Consider the following 13,406-nt stretch of genomic DNA (forward strand, 5'->3'; position numbering starts at 1 on the left):
TTTCTAAGCTTGTAGCAGGTATGTTTTGCTTACAGAAGACGTTTTAATGCAAGAATAGCAGTCCTTAATGTAAAGAACATGTTGGTATAAACTGAACAGAATTGTTTGAAGTGGAAACATTAGATTTACTGACAAAGCCTCTGAAATAAATTAATATCACTTTGGCAGTTTAATATAAAAATGGTGACATGACCTCAGCCATAAAGCTACAGTATGAGTGAATGCAAAAGTAAATAATTTGAAGATATTTCACTAGATTTTGCAGGTACAACACTCACATATTTTAATATAAAACACTGAGTGTAATTTATTAATATTACAAATTGGTCATCTACTTTTATACACAAAAATCTCATATAAAAATAGAATATAAATATGTAATAGCTACTTCATTTAATGGCCAAATATGCATGGAACTGAAACACTGTTCTTATGAAACAACCTAACATTCCACTATCTCAGTCAAAATAAGAAAGTGTATGTATGATAATGACTTCCCAGCAATACTGCACTGTTGCTGGCCAACAGTTCTGTTGTCCATGTAAGCTCTAATATTGTCCCCTTTATGAGCACAAATGTAACCACTGAGTGATGCAACATATGTTAAACAGTAACAGTATCAGTGCAGTGTAAAATATATTTGTGGAAGGGAGGCTACATATGCCAATTGTATCTGTCTCTAGGCATTCTGCTGATATTTATTTAGGCCATATTATTCCACAGGCTTCCACAACTCCCAACTGAAGTCACTTTCTTATTTTGAAAGCAATGTTTACATAATTTCAAGCTCTAAGTGTTAGAAACTTAGTATATAGATCTAGGAACTGGGATAAGACTCTTAAGGTGGTGGGCTTTATTTGCTGCAAAATTTCATCAAAATCTGATCAGTAATAATTCATGTGCCTCAAATGATGAATTTGGTTACAATTTCATTACCTACATTTGTGGTAGCAATGAACAGTTCCAATATGATATGTCTTAACACAACTTATTAAAGATAATTGCACAGATTCATTTCTTATCACATTAACCACACAGAAGTAAAATATCACATTTAGTTTCAGTTGCTAAATAGTCGCAGTGGATTATAGAGGCATGCTAAAATTTTAATTATGAAATCTTCACAGGTTATCAGCTGAGTGGTGTCTTCTCCTAGTCTCAACATTTCAATGGATTGCTTATCCATTATCTTCTGGCGAAGGTCATCTTCACCTGAAGATGACTGATATACAATCCATTGAAATGTTGTGACTAGAAGACAACACCACTCAGCTGATAACCCGTGAAGATTTCATAGCTGAAACACGCTGACAAAGCCTGCAATCGCATATAAAATTTTAATGTTTACCACAATGAATCATCTTTGCCTCAGAATAACAATTCAAATTCATGATATTTGAACAATGTAGGCTGTAATACTAACTCCATGGGAAAAATGGATAACAACATTATTTCTTTAAAAAATATAGCCGCCATTGTAAGACCAACTGTTAACATGCTAAAAATTCCAAGTAAGTCTCTTTGAAGGGTCAGAACTGTGTTGAGATTAATCAGTCATCTTGAGTGAACTGATGCTTCTTGCATTAGGTAGTGCTTTCACAGCTGATTTCAACAGTTTTGAGAATGAGGCACAGTGGAATTGAGAAAAACATTTTCAGTCTTTCACAACACTTTATACAATTTAAAAATCCCTTATTTTTAAATAAGGTTACTTAGAAAGTAGCACAGCACATTAATAAATAACAAAACATTATTTACAAGATATACACTAATATACAAAATTGTCACATCTACAACTGAGCACCATTAACATTATTGTGATTTGAAAACAGATTGATTTCCATTTCTGGAAAATAGTTGTGTCACCTTAGTTTGAACTATTTGCGACAAATGATTTTTATCTGGAAACTATGCAAATTTTCACGAAGTTATTTGCAACTGGATGTGCCCAAAAATATCCACACCGTTAAATTTTAGGAAAATTCAAAGTAAATTAACTATCTTAACTCTTGCTGTACTTAAAATTTATTTTGGGACTTGAATTTATGACCTGGTACACATTTTCTTTCAGCTCTAAAAAGTGTTTTAAGGCATTCATAGAGCATTTATCTTAGGAAAAAACAGGTAATTCTTAGAAGTGGCTGCACTGTATCTAGAACTCTTACACAAGAACAATTTATTCCATTTTGTCAAATATTATGGACTTTTACATATGATGCTATTTTTGCATTCTGCACCAGACGTACTTTTTATTGTGCTACTTTGTTGTGGTAATGTCATCAACTAACATTTATTCCTATCACAGCTTCCTTTTTTTTTGTTAACAATGGAAAGCTCTTTTCCACTATACTAATGAACACTAATTTCTTTCATTTGAATGAAGACTGCTTGAACTTCTAGCAACATGAACAGAAATCAGTTCCACAGCATTTACAATTAATTTCATCATTTCTGGTAAAAATTATTGCACAGTAAACTGCTTGCATTTATAACCCAACATTGCACATCAATATTTATGACCTAGTCAGGAGTAAAACAAAGTTTGAACTATGTACTCAGTGAGATTTAAATTTTGAGGGCTATGATGATAAATATTTTGTATCAAAGCTTTTCTTCTCTCTACCCTTCCCCACTCCCTCCCTCCCCCCCCCCCCCCCACCCACCTCCCTAACCCTCTTCGTTGAGAGTATTTTTACTGCATAAATCTGTTGCAGTTACAGTAGTAACTGTTGCTGAAGTATGACAGGTAACTAATTAGTATTGTTCAACATTGTTTCATAAATTTTTCACATTAACTTTAGCAAAAACTTTCCTAACTCTTGCAATTGTGGTAGTCAACAGTTTTCAATCATTTTCATGTAGCCATGCTACAGGCAACTAAAATGCCAACCAGTTTTATTACTAGAGCACAATATTATTGCACATGGAAGTGAGGGCACTTCATTTGGCTTATTGTGGATTCTCATGATATTTCATGAGGACATGCTGAACCACTTTATATCATTTGCACAAAGGTCTAAATTGCTCAGTGTGATTCACTTTCATTAGTCACCACTAGACTTTATTGTATTGTCATCGCATTTTCTTGCCATGACAGACTAAGTAGAATAATATCATGGTTCAGTAATACTGCCCTAACTAATCAATAGTTCAGACCAGAGCTCCTGCAGTGTTTTGTAACACATCTGAACAGAGCTTTCCATTATTTTACATCCTTCAACTGCTGCCTCTTTTTTCCTTCATTCTTATTTGAGAACTGGTACTGCATCTAAATGTGGTCAGATAAAACATACTACAGCTGTATAGGAGTTTGTAATGTAACAGCCATGTTTAGGGGCAACAGAATTTCTGGCAGAATCAGGTTTACAAGAAAGAAGTTATGAACAATGGTGCTCATCCCTCCAAACTTTGGAAGCCTAAAACTGGTGTCCCAACAAGTTTGTAGGACTCATTACAATACTATCTTAGCTGAACTCCTTAATTATATCTGAAATTGATATGTATGTTCCAACAATAAGACCCAGTGCTGCAAACAGGACAAGGAAACTGTTCTTCATAACCATTAAGACAAACTTGAGTTGAGTGGTTTCTTTGTTCCAAAATGTACAGCTTTGTATTATTGCAGGGAAAGCAATTCCAAGTGCTGACAAACAGAGGGCACCAAACAGAGATATAAACAGCTCCAGATTTGGAATTGCAACAGCCAACAGGACTGCAAAAAAGAACCATTTTTATCATTTTAATAACAGATATAAAACACACACACACACACACACACACACACACACACGTATATTATGTCATATGTTATGCTGTAGTAACATGGTTGATGTAGATAGTTGTAGTAATGACCTAACAATGAAGTTATGATATCTGTATTCGAATTCTGTATTGAAGTAATGTGCATGAACCTTTTATAAAGAACAGTTGCAGGCAGAAGTTATTATAGTACAATATTATGATTTGCAGCAGGATACATCCTAAAAACAACACTTGTTTGCTTCTACTAAACAAGCAAGGTATTTTGAGTTTATCTATTCAATATCAGCATACCTCATGACTCCACATGCAGGAACATTTTAATGAATATGCTTGGCTCTCACCACCAGATGGCTTATAATTTGTCTATCTGCTGTTGATTATCACATTTCCACTGAGCACCCTCCCTTATTTGCATTGATGCTATCACACAATTATCAACTTACTGCATTTCCCCCCCCCCCCCCCCCAACCAGTCAAAAGTTAAACTCTTTGAGTATGGATAGTTTCTGTGTGACATTTTGTTCAACCATTAGTGTAGTTGATTATGTATTGCACTTAGTCTACAATATGCTGTTAAAGTCATTTGTACTTACATGTGACAATGACCAGGGCAACACGAACAAGGTATTCAAAAATAACTTTATGAGGATGTTTCTCAAGCTTTTCACTCAAGTAGCCATTCCATGTTATATCTATGGCCACATAGTTCTGTAAGCTGTGAGTTATAAAAATTGAGATAGCCAACATTATCTTCACACACTGTGCAAGTCTGGAAACAAAGTTTAATCAAGGGTTAATTTACAGTGAGTTTTTCTTTCTGTACTTCTAGTGAAATTTATTAATGGGGGAACTAAAACAAGAGATTCAAAAGCATGTATCTGTGCCAAAGTTGCATTATTAAACTTTTTAGCCACAAGCATATATTGCCATTTTCCAGAAGAGCTGTATCCAAACAATTCATCTGTAAAGGCCTATGTTATTTTCAAAGACTATTTAGCAAGTCATTGTCAAGAAAGTGATTTTGTTTAAGGACGAAAAACTGATGTTTTTCGTCATAAGCTAAGAATTTGTATTAGCCAGTTTTATGTACATTGATGAAGAAGTATCAAACTTTAAGTGCTAAGTATTCCTTATCTCTGTATGAGAAGGGAAATACAGTGAGAATCCCAAAATCAGATGTGACTGGAATATTATGAATAAGTATGAAGCTTAATATTATTGTAGAAATGTAACCTCTTCGTATGTCTGCTAAACATTGCTTTTATACCCATTTTTAAATGAATGGTGCACCTAAATCAAAGTAAGGACTTAATATCATTTGGATGCTGCACTGGTTTTGCTTAGGGTGAAGGTGGGAACACTGATGCAGCAAGATACTTGTTCAGTGCATTGATTCGAAGTTGTTTTTATCAGGCCTCTGATGTCTTCTTCCACTATGTGTCTGCTGATCTGGCGTTTTGATGCATTACATGCCCTGCCCAAATCACTTCAGTCTTCTCTAACCACAGCCACGAAGTCCAGTGCTATGTACAACTGCTGCAATTTGTGACTTTTCCTTTTTCTCCAGTCATCTCCATCCTTCATTGCCCCAGACATCTGTCTCAGAATAGCATTCTCAAATGTCAGGGGTTTTCTTTCTATCTGTTGTGTCACAGTGAAGGTCTCTGCTCTGTATAGGATAACAGGTTATGTTACTGTCCTGTAGAGCCTAATCTTTGTGGACCTCTAAAGGTCTGTTTCCTGCATGGATTACTGCCACCATTTCCTGGTCTATCTAATCCCTTTCACCAAGTTTTGCCCCAAAATATTTGAACTCTTACCATTTCAAAGATTTTACCAGCTACATCCAGAGGTCTGTCATCGTCCCCTCTCCTCACAACATTTGGTCTTATTCATATTCATCTTCAGGCCTGCTCTCATTGCCTCTTCCATTAACACACTGGCCATATAAACCAGATCTTGCTCATTCTGTGCTATGAAAGCTGCACCATCTGCATAGGCCACAGGGGTTGCTGCATTACCCATTTACAGTTTACCCTGTAACATTACTACACACTATTACCACCATGCTGCTGTCACACCACTGTTGATCGTGCCGTCCATATTCAGATTTTCAAAATAGATTTTCTATTCCTCCATAGTTTTCATTTGATCTTTTATCATTTGTCCTCCTTGATCTTTGAACGTATCAACCCTTGCATAATATCCTTTCTTGAAGAAAATGACTGTCTTAAAAGTCACTTGCATTGTCTACTATTCAATCCTCTTCTGCAAATGACGTCTTGCAGTTAACATGCTCTCACATTTCTGTTTGAAGAATTTTTCTCTATCTGGCTCCATGTATCCCAATGGTGTTCTTTCATCTTGCTAGTCAGCTATAACATTTTAGCATGCCCAACTTCGATTTTGAGCTAGGACATCAGTCTGTCTACATAATCTCCCTATTCTTCCAGAGCAACAAACCTGTTTTGAATTTCAATTGAGTATGTGTCCGTAATGTAATCTTATTTCAGTAGATCTGTGTATATTTTCTGGTCTGCATCTCTTCTCCTGCAGTTTTTGCATTCTTGTTCTTTCATGAATAGCTGCCAGCAGTGGATTGATCCTATTTCTGCACCTCTGAGATTTTACATTATCAACAAACCTTTACATCTGGTATCCACTGATATGTGACTTACTTGGTTGTGTGTGTTCTGGTTGGGTTATTTCTAGGCAATCTTAAAAATGTTTTTGCGAGGTAAGTAGCTCCTTATAATTCTTGGATTTTTGAAGTTTACAGATTGACTAGTCCCATTCTGTTGTTGGAGTAATGGTGTTGACAAAGGGGGGGCGTCAATGCCGTGTCTTAGAAACACCTGTTTCCCTACATTGTCATTGGCACCACCTAGGAACATTTTCATATCATATGATGGATCATCTTTATAAATTGATACTGGATATTCATATTATGTGCCTTTTTCACCACCACCACCACCACCACCACCACCACCACCACCACCACCACCACCACCACCACCACCACCTTCTGTAGGTGCATGATAGGCTTCCATTGATAAGTTATAAAACTTTCCTTTCATTGTTATCCAGCAAATTCTTTCCTATACAGCCTTAAAGTCAATGATAATACCTCTTATTCTGTTGGTTACTGCAAAGGCAACTGCTAGCTGTTGTTTACCTCCTCTATTTCCACTACAGAAGTAGCTGTAGATCTTGTATTTGCGCATCCTGCTCCAAGCCATCTCATCTCTTGCAGTGCCACTGTCTCTAGCCCGTGCCTACTCAGTTCATTCAGCAGCTTCACCACTCTAGGTATGCAGAGTTCCCTTAAATTCCCAGCACCAAATTTCAGTGTGTGATTTTCCTTGATACTGAAGCACTAATCCTCAACTTTCTGGAGTTGTTTCCATTGTTGAGCCATACCAAATCTGAGACTATTTCTTGACATTTGTAACCATTTTCTTTTTTACAGTGCCCACACACAACCCCCAACTTGGAGGACAAGGGTACCCATATAGTCTGGATCAATACCTCTGACTTATCAGAATTAGGAGCAAACACCAAATCAATATCACTGAGTGAGTGTGTCATTCACAAAGTTGTTTAAACATCACTTCATTTAAGCAAATTAAGCTGTGGAGCTGCAACCTTGGACAGGAAACACCTACTTAAGTATTCCCAAATCCACAACTCTCGTGTGCACGCCTTTATTAGTGAGGGCTCAAATTAATGGTAATTAATTCAAATTAAGAATAGATCCCAAATAATGTAATTTGTCCCAAGATATTTTAGCAGACACAGTCAGATCTAATGCTGCTCTTATTATTAGACAAAATAGTATTGAACATCAAGTTTAAGATACACCTGCATAACTTCTAGACACTTACATCTCTTCATTAGGGAGGTTAAGTGTTATGCTCCCTTTCACACCACTGCCGTATTTCATGTAACCAAAAAATCCAATTCCAATATACAAAGTTATGATGACAACCATGGCTCTATTAAGTACACCCAGTGAGCCACCAAAACTCTTTGGTGTCTTCATGCTGTTCTCCAGAGGCAGAATCTGCAACAATTTTAAAAATATTTTGTAGAATTAAATACACAGGAGTGATAAAACTGACTTATGAGTGTGTAGTTTTAGTATCAAGAAACAAAATCTTCCCCAGTTAAGCCTTTTTCACTGTATGTATTGCTGCATAAAGTTATTGAAATCAACATTTGTCTATCACTACTTATCTTGCAAATAAAACATATTTAACAATGAACTAAAACTTTCTGTAATAGCCCACACATGCCTCCTGTTTAATTACATATTCACCTGTGGCATAGGGGTTTTCCATTAGATATTATTTCATGTTAGATTCAAAATTTGTGTCAATTCATAGCACCATACTTCAGAAGTTACTCTTATTTAAGGCCTGAATTTATTCTTTAATATCACTGATCACTTAGCTTAATGAGTCACATTTAACCTATTTTTATGTAGTGTGTTAGATACTTACAACACCTATTGCTTCTAATGCAAAAAGCACAGTTCCAAAGAAGAGGGGCAAACCCTTAAGAGTCCCAAAAGGCTCCTTGTCTGCAAGTGTAGGAGCACTGTTGACCAGGTAATACAGTGTGATGCCAAACCCTATCAGAGTGAGTAAATTCGCTAGTGTTGTGAATGGTGCCAGAAGTTTCAGGTTGCGAACCATGTTGATCAATATCAATGGCAGCAGCAAAATCAGCATGTACATCCTTAAATCCAGCCCACTGTAGTATTCATCAACCACCTATAATGATAATAATATATCTGAATTAGAAGATTACGTACTATGTTGATCACATAAATAGTGCTAAAGCCCTGATGTAAGGGTAGGTAGCGGACTATTATTCACTTTATATTGGAAAAATGGTCCTTCCCAGACCACTATTGGTGACTTCAATGAAAGTAATTATGTTCCTAATAGTCAATATTATCAATGAAGTACGAATTATTTACAAAGTATCTATTAAAATTGATATTGTTGTTGACATGACATTAAAGAGAATGAAAACTTCTCATTGCTATTGTTATACTTACTGATTTTATATTGCTGCTGACAAATACAACATACACACAACAAGTTCCCAGCTGGTAGATCAGCAAGAAGACATTCACAATGTGCCTGCAAAAATTACAGACTGTTAGAAAAATGAAATTATTTTTGAAATTTAACAAAAATATTGTTACTTTATTAATTAAAAAAATTTTAAAACAATTTTGATTCAAGATGACAAACATTTCCCAGTTAAGTACATTTTGACATTAAGTATGCATAAAAATGAAGATTTCGTGATTTTTAAACTTTAAACAAATGATAACAGAACGCGGTAACTCTGTTAACACCCAGGTTATACAACAGACAAGTAAGTCTACTCTCATCTACACCAGATTTGGACACTGTCTGGTGTGTAAACTGGATGATAGCATTACAGAGTTTTTTGATACTGTCTGAAGATTGTTTGAGCATTATAATATCCTATATGTTTTGTAGACATTTAACATTCAAGATGTGGTACCTAGGTGATTTAAAGTCTACAGTTTGAATGAAAGATATGTAGATACACATTGCAGCTGAAGTTCTCAGACTTTGAAGGATTCCTAATCATGAAAAGCAAAGTTGATACAAACATATTCCTTTGGAATTTCTGGAAGATTTGGAACAACCAAATGGTTAGTCAAATTACTGTGTAGAATGTATGATATAGGAGACACCCCAACAGACTTTTGGAGAAATATGATCCTCACTACATCAGTAACAGAAGGACAGATAAATGTGAGAACTGTCACACAATATAACTGATACATAATGTATGTAAGTTGGTCACAAGAATAATAGAAGAGTTGGAAAGAAAACTGAATATCTATCAGATGGCAATCAGTTTTATGTTAGAAAACTTCGACACTAGTCAGTTTTGATGTTGTATTTGACAAAGGGGGGGCAAGACTTGGAGGGGAAAAAAAAAGAAAATTTTGTAGGATTTGCCAACAATGAGAAAGTGTGTGTCAGTGTAAAATGTTGCATGAAATTGTGATTTTCAGAATAAGTATAAGCTATAGAGAATGAGAGTTAATACACAATACATGGATCTTAGGAGTCACATGCTCATGTGAATACACTTACTGCCAAAGATAGATTTGCTTATTTGTATGAGTGAATTTAGGATGATCTGTCGAACAGGCAGCAAATTTGAAATCCCAGATGCAATTGTTCAAACAGAGTGAGAGTGTCCTGTTAGTCACTACCATCACGATATTTGGGTTCAGAGGTGCTGATCTGGCAAGAAATGTGTTCATATTAAAGAAATCTTAACCTTTCCTGTATATAGACAACTGGTAATATTACTGAGGTCAATGAAATCACACAATGCTATGAGGTGGTAAATGTAAAAGCAGGGTTGTGTAAGAGGGATAGTGGTGTTTTTGTATGCCAGTGTGTTAGTCTCGTGGTATGTAGTCTTATACATTTTGTGAACATCCTTTCCAAGATGATATACAAACAACATTTCTTTCTTGATTCTACTTGCACATTAACGTTTTGAAGGTTGTTTTTTCTGAGAAAAATTTATAAAACATTATCAAGACTAGCACAAAATCTGAAGTGTGTAAATGACGATATAATGTTAAAAATGTGTTTTCAGAAGTGAAATGTGTAATGAGCAATGTGACTATAATCCAGGTTCTATAGATATTAACTATTATCAACAAATTCTTGATATTTAATTGACAATATTCTATGACAAATGGGAAATGAGGCAGTGAGTTAACATCCAGAAATAGATGTGAGAAATGAATTAATCACATACTTATTAATTGTATGGAAAGATATCTATATAATCTATTAGAAAAAACCTGTAGTGTTTTGATGTACCAATCAAATTTTGCTATGGAAATATTCATTACCTCAGCTCAATCATATTACAATGTTTAATGCTACACTGCGACAATTATGATGTCTTTTCCATTAGACTTACTGATTTTGTACATACATACGTACAAACTCTTTGCCTTTACAAATGTCTGCTTGTGTCTGTGTATATGAGGATGGATATGTGTGTGTGTGCGCGAGTGTATACCAGTCCTTTTTTCCCCCTAAGGTAAGTCTTTCCGCTCCCGGGATTGGAATGACTCCTTACCCTCTCCCTTAAAACCCAAATCCTTTTGTCTTTCCCTCTCCTTCCCTCTTTCCTGACGAGGCAACCATTGGTTGCGAAAGCTAGATTTTGTGTGTATGTTTGTGTGTCTATCGACCTGCCAGCGCTTTTGTTTGGTAAGTCTCATCACATACATACATACATACATACATACATACATACATACATACATACATACATACATACATACATACATACATACATACATACATACATACATACATACATACATACATACATACATACATACATACATACATACATACATACATACATACATACATACATACATACATACATACATACATACATACATACATACATACATACATACATACATACATACATACATACATACATACATACATACATACATACATACATACATACATACATACATACATACATACATACATACATACATACATACATACATACATACATACATACATACATACATACATACATACATACATACATACATACATACATACATACATACATACATACATACATACATACATACATACATACATACATACATACATACATACATACATACATACATACATACATACATACATACATACATACATACATACATACATACATACATACATACATACATACATACATACATACATACATACATACATACATACATACATACATACATACATACATACATACATACATACATACATACATACATACATACATACATACATACATACATACATACATACATACATACATACATACATACATACATACATACATACATACATACATACATACATACATACATACATACATACATACATACATACATACATACATACATACATACATACATACATACATACATACATACATACATACATACATACATACATACATACATACATACATACATACATAAAATAATGCTGGAAGTTCAGTGTTTGCACTAGCAATACATCACATACATAAAATAATGCTGGAAGTTCAGTGTTTGCACTAGCAATACATCTCATGTTTAACTGCATCTAGTACGTCATCTCACTGAATTAAAATGATGTATTGCTGATCTAATTTCAGTAGACGGAAAGTGTTCTGGCCTTTGGTCACCTGACCTAAGCTCACAAAATAATGGAGAAGTGAAGGATAATGCAATGATACCCAGCTGAATAATGGCAAAATTTCATACAACACTATGGGGAAGCACAATATTTAACATACTTTGAAAATATTCAAACACTATACTTTATCACTGCACGTCGACTGTTTCGTTTTAAATTGTGTAAGAGGAACATACATACTAATGTGAGTTAGTTTTTAGAAGAAAAGATGAGAAGCATGTAGCTATTGAGAAAGATTGGGAAATTCCTTTAACTGAGGTGTAAGAAATGAATGCTAAAAATGAAATGCCTGCTCACCCATTCCATGACAAACTGAATAGCAGCAGTTGCACTTTCAGTGAATCCAGAGAGAAGCTGCTTTGAACACAAAGAATTCAAGCACTATAAAAATAATGGAAAATTCAATGAAGTGCTTCTAGATTCTTGGAGGAATTTTCCACGAGGTCACTATTGTCTTAAAATCCGCCTTTAAGTATAAAATGGTGAGTAACTGTGGCACAGCTTTCTTACCCAGTGTATGGAGCTAGAGGTCGAAGGAAGCGAGGTCCCTCCTCAAGAGCAGCCATTGCAGTTTCCTGGTAGCCTAGGCTGGGTATACGGCGCCGCCTGCAGAGCTCATATTGTGCCTTCACTAGGAGATGGATACAGTAGGTGCACAGCACTCCAATGATAAATGTTCCAACTATACCCACAGCATATCCTGCATGCATGAAGGCATTTGGCATTGCCAAGATGCCTGTTCCTAGGCTGCCCTTCAGTAGGTGCAGCAACGTCTCCATGTTGCTGTTAACAGAATCCGGCCAGAAAAAGTGTGTTAAGCGTGTGAGGTACCAGTATCACCACTGCATTGCTGCATCTTAATGGGGATAATTATATAAAATACAATTAACATAACTCAAAACAAAACACACATGCTACAGAGATACTTACGTGATAGGCTTTTCGACATCACGCTCTAAATGTGGTTTGTACTCTTGCTGTGCTGCACTCGCCTTCCGTGATAAAGCATCCCCCACAGTGAAGATGCCTGTACTAGCTCCATATCCTGCAGCTTCTGCTTCCTTGCTGCTGATACTGTAACAAACAACAGCGAATTTAAATGAATGTATGATGTAGGCCCCGTATGTTTCACATATTGGAAGATGGTTAGAATATATTTCTCACAAAGAGAGAATTGGAGAAGTACCACAAAGTGTGGAGAAAGGACTACTAGAAGAAGTGACATTCAAAGTTTGAAGAACATCTGCAGTAAAAGTGACAAAAACGAATTAGTTAATATTGGAAAATTGACAGCAATATGTACTGAAGGGCAGTAGGAAGATAAAGGGAAGGTGAACAAACAAC

General features: G+C 35.5%; 1 protein-coding gene across 3 annotated transcripts in view; it reads right to left on the reverse strand.

Annotated features, from left to right (window-relative positions):
* Positions 1-2,668: 2,668 nt before the first annotated feature.
* Positions 2,669-13,406, reverse strand: part of LOC126187308 (proton-coupled amino acid transporter-like protein CG1139) — a 1,061,389-nt gene continuing 1,050,651 nt past the window's right edge. For all 3 annotated transcript variants that reach the window (XM_049928307.1, XM_049928309.1, XM_049928308.1), the window contains 7 exons: positions 12,993-13,136; positions 12,573-12,845; positions 8,828-8,912; positions 8,265-8,537; positions 7,647-7,825; positions 4,356-4,531; positions 2,669-3,712 (listed from right to left, as the gene is read on the reverse strand). In XM_049928307.1, the coding sequence (XP_049784264.1) occupies positions 3,465-3,712; positions 4,356-4,531; positions 7,647-7,825; positions 8,265-8,537; positions 8,828-8,912; positions 12,573-12,845; positions 12,993-13,136 (1,378 nt within the window). In that variant the 3' untranslated portion in view covers positions 2,669-3,464. The remainder of the gene's footprint in view (positions 3,713-4,355; positions 4,532-7,646; positions 7,826-8,264; positions 8,538-8,827; positions 8,913-12,572; positions 12,846-12,992; positions 13,137-13,406) is intronic.

The sequence above is a fragment of the Schistocerca cancellata genome, chromosome 5, assembly GCF_023864275.1.
Source record: "Schistocerca cancellata isolate TAMUIC-IGC-003103 chromosome 5, iqSchCanc2.1, whole genome shotgun sequence".
Classification (NCBI taxonomy): Eukaryota; Metazoa; Arthropoda; class Insecta; order Orthoptera; family Acrididae; genus Schistocerca; species Schistocerca cancellata.